Source organism: Pelmatolapia mariae, linkage group LG12, assembly GCF_036321145.2.
Source record: "Pelmatolapia mariae isolate MD_Pm_ZW linkage group LG12, Pm_UMD_F_2, whole genome shotgun sequence".
Classification (NCBI taxonomy): domain Eukaryota; kingdom Metazoa; phylum Chordata; class Actinopteri; order Cichliformes; family Cichlidae; genus Pelmatolapia; species Pelmatolapia mariae.
The window spans coordinates 32,007,696-32,015,922 of NC_086237.1; the positions used below are offsets into that span (position 1 = coordinate 32,007,696).

The 8,227-nt window shown below is 40.7% G+C and overlaps 1 protein-coding gene across 1 annotated transcript; it reads right to left on the reverse strand.

Annotated features, from left to right (window-relative positions):
• Positions 1-511: 511 nt before the first annotated feature.
• Positions 512-6,098, reverse strand: lipg (lipase, endothelial). The gene is made up of 10 exons (XM_063489954.1): positions 5,639-6,098; positions 4,506-4,696; positions 4,113-4,292; positions 3,264-3,375; positions 2,953-3,171; positions 2,566-2,808; positions 2,215-2,335; positions 1,555-1,782; positions 1,350-1,454; positions 512-1,225 (listed from the first exon to the last, which is right to left on the reverse strand). Exons 1-10 carry the CDS (start codon positions 5,727-5,729, stop codon positions 1,213-1,215), a joined length of 1,503 nt encoding a protein of 500 aa, XP_063346024.1. The 5' UTR covers positions 5,730-6,098; the 3' UTR covers positions 512-1,212.
• Between the last annotated feature and the right edge of the window lie 2,129 nt (positions 6,099-8,227).

An 8,227-nucleotide genomic window follows, 5' to 3' on the forward strand; every position in this document is an offset into this window, starting at 1 on the left:
TTTATTCAGAAACTATAGCTTAGAGGAAGCAATGCTGAAGTTTCTCCTGAAATCTATCAAGGCCTGAGAAGAAACCAATTTCTTTTACAAGCAGAGCAGAAATCAAAGTGTATCCCACTGCAAATTTACCCCATGACATTTAGCCATTTCTTCTAATTTCTCAGAATAGCATCAAACTCCTTTTATAATGAATGCTGTTCAGCTTATATTTCAAATATAAAGTGCATCTTCACAGGAGGTAACAGGCGCACTTGAAGTTCAAGCATCAGTTGCAGCGTGAGATGTACAAGCATGTTCTCACAAGCAGTAGTGGAGTCATTATCAGAAAACATTCACTTTCAGCGTTCTCCTAAATTTGAGTCATACAGAAGTTTCACATGAACGTGTGACAAGTATAGCACATGCTTGGATTACTGAAAAATAAAAGTGAATCTTCAGGTTAAATAGTTTCATCTTCTATGTTGTGAGTAGGCCACAACACCGATTTAATTTTGAAATGATGGACAAGGGCTGCTACAAAAGGTGAATTTATTTTTCCAAAAGAAACAAAAATGTATTTACATTATGTACAGACACATCCCCTCAAAAGTAAGCCACATACAGTAACTACACACAAAAGCACAGAAAGGTAGGATCCAATAAGACTGACATCTCCTTCAATTAAACAGTGTATCAGTAATCTCTTTCAGCAGAAAGGCACACTTCACAGGTACAAACACGCACATATTAACACAAATACTGCATCTGGAAGAAACTCATTCAACATGCGCTCCATTACGGGGTGTGCTCTGATAAATAAGGTTGGTCTTGCAGTGCTTTCATTTTTTCATAAATAAATATTTTAAAAATTGTACAGTACAGTGACTATAACTGCTGGTGTGTCCACTGGCAGAAATCTACTTCACTAGTCCACACAGAGGAACTTTCTGTAACTTCTCAGGCAACCCACACAGTTGAGAGTGCCACCACTTCCAGGCTGTGCACCATTTTGCAGCCGCCGCATGCTGAGAGAAACCCATCGTTCTTATTTTCAGAAGTCAGTGGAAACCTTCCACTAGAGCTGAAGAAGCCCCCCGCCCACTTCCCCCTTCACCACGTGCTGATCAAGCCTAAGTGCTCAAAGTGCTCAAATACAGAGGGCACGGCTTCTTCCTGATTCATGTTGGATTCCCCCATGGTGATGGTGCATTGGTTGTTGGGAGAGCTGAATTGTTACATGGGCACCCTGTTGATCAGAAGGAGCAGAATAATTACATACACCATAAACACAACTTTAAGCTGCAGGTCAATGATCAATAATGATAGGTAATGATCAATTTGAATTTTTCCAGTTTTCCTACTTTTCATACCGTTTTTTAGCTTTCGCATCCCAGCCATCAGGGCATTTAAAGAAAGTTATATATTCCCCTGGAGAGATTTCTGTTTTTGAAGAGTCTTCGGCACAGAAAGCATACCTGTAACACCACAAAGCATCAGTCAGTGTCTGAACAGATTAATTAAAATTAATTATGCACCATTAAGACTGGCGACTGCAGTTTTGACCCTTCAGCTCACTTTTTCTGTGATTCTCCAGCTTTCACACGGATCCGACGAACTTCCAGCACGGGTTTGGAAGGGTTGGCGTTCCAGCCCCAGAAATTCTTCTTGATGTTTTTCCACATAGAGCTCCAGGAGTCGGATTCTCCTTCCCAACTCAGACGGATCCTGAGCACTTCACCGATCTCTTCCTCGGTAAAAACCAGGAAGGTGTTTGTCATGTTCAGACCAATGGTGTTATCGTGGCTGCACAAAGAGTAAGAAAAAACAAAACAAAAAACATGTTAAAAAGGAAGCTGTGTTCAAGTCCACCATTTTTTAACATCAAGTATTTGCAACTAAAGTAGACATCTGAAATAACCAGTCTTCAGAGAGCTGTCATATTGCCCTGGCATGCTTGTATATTTATGAAAACTGCTGTTCGCTTCAGTCTGCCACCAAATTTGTTGTACTGCCCAAGCCCACTTTGAAAAAATTCAGAACAAGCACTCGAGTTGAAAATTCAACATATATAGAAATAATCTGCTTGTTTCTCAGTACAACATTCAGTCAAAAACCACTACCACACTGTGCATACAGAAAGACTGTAACTAAGCCGTTAGCGATTTACACGTCGTCATGTTGAGACATTGTGAAAGAAGACTGGTTTGGCAGGAAGGGTTTAGGTTTTGAACTTACACGTCAACAAACATATCAGCTGTGTCCTTGTGCTCGCCATACAACTTGACATTGAAGATTGGATCAGCATCATCCGACTGTTTTTTGTTGAACACGTGCATCTTCATCTGGTAGTGGTAGCCTTGAACAAAAGTCAAGAGTTAATACTTGATCTAGTGTAGGGGTGTGTACAGTAGTAGTTTACACTGCAACTGTAAAATCATAAAACAAGTTAGATATAGAGGTTAAAGATATGAAAACAGACTGGGTTTTAGTACTTGCTTATCACTTTTGCTCTAGGAAGTACACGTCATAATATTGGATAAAAATGACTGCAGTGCATTTGCACATTTCATTCTTCTTGTATCTCACCTGCGAAAGGTGTGTCAGCCCGGGTCTTCAGATACATTTTACTGTTACGCCTCTTGCGCATTTTTGTGGCATTGTAACCAATTTTGTTGCAGCGGTTTTTGCGACAGCTCAGGCAGATTCCCTTCTTGAAGCGGTCGGGCCCAGTGCACTGGAAGGCATAGCTCAGGTGCTCCTTGTTCATCAGAGAGTCCACAAACAAGTGCACAGCGCGCTCGTGTTCACACTTCATCACCTCCATGAAATCTAGAAAAGTTGAGTATAGTAGATTATAGTTTAAAGATCAGTAGGATTTTTTTTAATTAATTTTTTTTTAAAACATAGGGGATACATGCAAACGTAAAGACTTTAGAAGCTCAAACCAATGAGGAGCCAACATCAGCCACTTACTTCCTGCCACTGCCAGCACGTCCCCAAGTCCACAGCCCGGCTGCACGTCACCGCCGTTAGGATAGATATCAATGTCCCCAATTGGCTGCTGGATTCCAATGCTCACACCCAAAGCCTCCCGAGTGTATGTGTGCAGAACATCCACAAAGTCGGCATCATCTGGTGAGAGGCGCTTCTCCTTCTCCACGCCCTCAAACATAGGTCCTGCTGGGTCTAGACCTATGAAGAAGAAAGATTAGAAAGGTCAAGCAAATGAGGCAAAACTCAAATTAAAGGGCTATTTTTTCTGGCTCATATTGCTTCCAACTTACCAGTGATTCTGCCAATGGTCCCTCGTACATGCGTTCCTGCGTAGCCTGCCACATGAGCACCTAAACTATAACCAATCAGGTGGACATTCTCCAGAGGGAGCTGGTGCTCATCCTGTTTCAGGAAACAATAAAAAAAATAAAGATGTCAGCTGCTGCCACAGTGGCCTACAGTGGACAGAGCCTGGATTTCAGCCAATGATGAGTTGTGCCTGCAGCTGAGCCAAGCTCCGTTAACCCGAACAGAATCCACTGATAGTTCCTTCCATGGAGCAGCGCCTCCACCATCTGTCTCAGTGACACTCTTTGTCTGCATTTACAACTACATGGCAGGATGCCTGAATTGCCTTTCATTTACTGATCCAATTTGTGACAGTCCCACTGAATGGGAATTGTTGTCTTTGCCTTAGAAGTGCTAAATGCACTGATCTTATTCGGAAACTGGGAAAATGAACCATACAAAAAAAAAAAAAAAAAAAAAAAAAAAAAAAAAGGTACTCAAGGCAAACAAACCCCAAGTATATTACACTAAAAAAAAAAAAAAAATTTTCAGAAATGGAGCGACCATGTTGTACTATATCAGAAGCACAATGTTACACTTTAAGGCTATGATGAAAGCCATTTATACATCAGTTCTGCAAATGAAGCCATTTTGCCTTTGATAAAGTTATGCATGAGTGCACCTTGGTGTCCAATGGGGTGTTACAATTAAGTAGTTGCACATCAGTTTTTCACTTTCTATAGTTTAAAAAAGAAAGGCTGAATAGAAACCCACTGAAGCATTACTAATATTTGCATGTTTAGTTTTGGTACTCTGGGTGGGTGGGGGCTTCTTTAAATGACTGTACATACCTGAAGCCAGTTGAGCAGTGCTGCAATATCAAGGCCAACACCATAAGTGTGGTTGACTGCATCAGGGTATAGCTGCTGGGCCCTTGATATCCAATCAACAATCACCACGTTGGCTTCACTTTCACGTTGCATTAATGCAGAGACGAGCTTGTGCATCCAGTTTTCAAACATCCCGCTCATCTAAGAGGAAAGGACAGCAGAAGTCAGTCATTGGCCAGACTTTTAACTATGTAAGCATCTTTCTGCTACCTCCAACAATCAAAAATAAACAGTTAAAACAGTTAAGCTTGCTTCACTCTGACATCAAGAGAGTGACCTAGGAAGCCAAAGAAATCAACCTAAACGACACAGAGATGATTATTAACAGATACATAAATTATCATTCATATGTACCGTCCAGCCATGGATGATGAAGATAGTCTTGGCTGTAGCATTGAAGCCACATTTCTCTAGACAGTCATTCTTGCCAGTTTTCAGGTAGCAGCCCTCCTGCTCCAGATCTAAACTCTTTCTCATGTTGTACTTGATGATGCCACCAACAGAGTGGCTGTCTGTTGACAAGTCATTCTGCCCACTGTCTTCACCTGAGGAGAAAAATGCACAATAAATATAAAAATTGAAGACTGTTTATATCGTCTTTATTTTAGCCTCTGTGCAAACGGAGGGGCTGAAATACCAAATCAACCTGCTTTTGCTGCCAAGATCTGCTCTTGAACACTGGTTAGGTCCAAGTTGGACTCAAGAAGCAGTAAAGTCATCACTAAGCTTCTTCAGTTCATCTTTTTCACAAATCTGCAGCTACAGCTCATAATTATGCCACAACTTAGCATACCTGTCTCAAGCCTGAGATCAAAACGCTGCAATTACATGTGCCTGATGAAAGAAGCAGACTGTTTCCAAGTTTAAAAATAATTGCAGCAGTGCTTCATTTTAAAGATGTATAGTCCGAATTGGTTTTGAATAGGACTTTTAATTTAGTCTCATTGTGCTGCGTTCTTAATGAACCGAATGAAGTCTGGTTTACCCTCGCAGCAAGTAAAGATCAGTTTTATTTATAGCCAACATCGCACATCTGTCTCAAGGAACTTCACAGTGTGCTCAACATGAACTCAACGCCCCAATGGGCCACACAGACCAAAATGATTTCAGCTGAGCTGGGTAATAAAAACGATCTCGTGAGGTCTGCAGTAAAACACGGATTCAGCAGGACATCCTTCCAAGGGCAGCGCACAGACGTGGCGTTGTGTCCTGGCTCTACTTGAAGACTCCTTCCAAAAAGGACACGTCGCCCTCGTGTCCTTTAAGTCCATTCCAGTTTTTCTGGTTTGCTCTGCCCGCCACACTTGTTCACATGTGTAATTTAGCCTAAAAATGACGCGCATTAATCAAGCGGGACGTGGGAGAATTTTAGGATTTTCTCAGGCGTATGATGTATACCCCGCTGTATGCTAGACGTGAGGTTTTCACCCTCTCCCTTTATTTTAGAGAGCAATTAGCGAATGAATAGACAAAAAGCCATTTCTTACCTTTAAGACCGGCGTTTTCCTCAGTTGCTGATGAAAAAAGCGGATAAGCACATAGTAGGAAAATCCTGATTAAAACGCTTTTATGATTCATTTCTCAGCCACAGATGAGTGTGGACGAAATGGAAGCTTTCTTAGGATATAAAATGTCTTTGGTAATACTACCGGCAACGAGGTGCGCTGGTGAGCGATTTAAATTCAGTGGTAACAAAAGAGCCGGTGGTGCGTTTTGGTGAGCGCCTGTTAAGAACCGGCTCCAGAAATGTGTAAGCTGTGAATGAAGCGTGTCATTACAGTTTTAAATAGTTTCTCCTTTCGGTCATCTGATCATCGGCTGATCTATCGCGGATCTTATTGGTCAAGCCCCCATTTGTTTACGTTGAGGGCGTGGAAAGGTTGAATGAATCGTAGTAGCCTATCTCACTTTAACCCTTAAAGGGTGTGTAGGCGAGAGACGCAATTAATTGCTTTGTATTGGTCTGAAGATCATACAATTCGTGTCTTTGTTTTCTTACCGGACAGATGAGGCTAAAAATAGGCAATATATGACAAAAGACGCGAAAGGAATATGCAGACAAAAATTCAAGAAAACTCCAAGACACCCAAAGAGAATGCGAAAATACGCTTTCTTTTTTTAAATTATTTTTTATGTTTTGCTCATCCAGAGAGCACCTCAAATAGAAATGTTCCAGGAATCCAGGAAGCGCTACTTCTCAAAAAAGAAACAAGCAAACAAACAAACAAAAACCAAAAAACTGTTGAACGCTGAAAGACGCACTGAAAGGAGAGGGCGTTTTTACAATACCAACATTAAAAAAAATCCAGTCATAGAAAGAATATCCAATGGGAGCTCTTATAGGAATATTTAAAAGGCTGCTGGTTGTATGGAGAAGGAAGGGGTCTCTCTCCCCCTGCCTGGCATGCTGCCAAATCATCAGCTTAGCTCGCAAACCAGTTTCAGTTGATGAGACGAAGAATGGGTGCACTCACGCAAAGGTCCCTGTTAAAGTGACACCACTGTTTTTTGTGTGCACACATCACCAGCTGGAAGTGTCATCTGCTACCCCAACAGCGCCTGACACCTGACATCTAAACAGCTTTTACGCATCTCTGCAAATAGTTACAGCGCAATTTCTTATGTTTTATTTTGCTTTTTTCACTACCTTAAGGCACTATAACTACACAGATCCTATCTGTCTATCTATCTGTCTGTCTGTCTGTCTGTCTGTCTAAGATGTCACTGCGTGTGTAATCTATCACATCGTGCAATCAAATGAGGGTACACACAGTACAGCTTTACATTAATGAAAAACTAACAATGAGCCATCAGTGCACTGAAACAAGCAGTGATGGAAATGCCAATAACCCATATCCTTCATAGTGCTTCACTGCACTAATTGACCAAGAAATTATGTCCTTTTTAAAAAGAATTTTTACAATTTTGAAAAAAATCAGAAGACACACTAAAATGTATTCTTGAATGGAGGAGCGTGAGACTGTGTGACAAAGGACAGTCCAAAGTAACTTTTCGTATTTTTAACACCCATTTATATAAAAATGTATAGGAAAGTGCATGTTTTGATTTCAGTAGGGCACTAAAGTTCAACTGATAAGATGAGACAATGCACCTGACTCACTCAATACTACATTACTTGATCTCCTGAGGGTCTAGGTCACTACGCCATCACAGGGCATGTTGTGTATTCACAATTTTGAAACACTGGAAAAGCTTTGAGGAAATAATGACAGAATTGCAGACAGGGAAAGTCAGGTGTTGTTCCAACATGCTAGGGCCAAGACTAACTTCTTGGGTCAATCAAATGTTATGAAATATAACTGATGCAGATTAGTCACACTTTCAGTAATAAGGTTATTATATATATGAGTGTTTCACATTATTAGATATAGGTAATCCTTAATGAAATGTAATCATACTGATTATAATAAATGTTGTTCCAGGTGTCTTTCAAAACATTCAAGGTTACTTTATAACAAAAAAATCAGTCTTTGTGAGTCGAAAATTGAGGAGGTAGACCTGGAGGTGGCAAAGCTGAAGATGCTAAGATTTCACCTGACCAGAATGGACAGGATCAGAAATGATTATATCAGAAGGGTAGCTTAAGTTGAGCGCTTTGATGACAAAGTTAAAAAGACATGGCCAAAATGGTCTGGAGTTTAGGAGCAGAATCATGTATTGGATGCGTAGGGGAATGGGGAGCCAGCAACGCTGGGTGAGAATAGATATAATATGATTGGTGGACTTCAGGTGCATGTGATGATTCTGGCTGCAATTATGTTGTTAAGTTGTTTGGTAAGACTGGAGACATAGATATGCAAATCTGCAAAGTATTTATTTACTTTCCAGGCCTATATACTGTGCTAATATAGATATCACACTGTGCTGTGTGATATCTATGTGGAAAAAAAGGCGTGGGTCAGACGATTACCTTTGTGACGTCTGTGCATGTTTGGAAACTTTCCAGTGGTAGAGTATTGCCCTGTGTTCTTTCACCTCTGGCAAATAAGTAAATATGAGATACAATTTCATGGGGTATTATAGAGGGTTTTTTTTTTTAAGTTTCACAAGGTGTT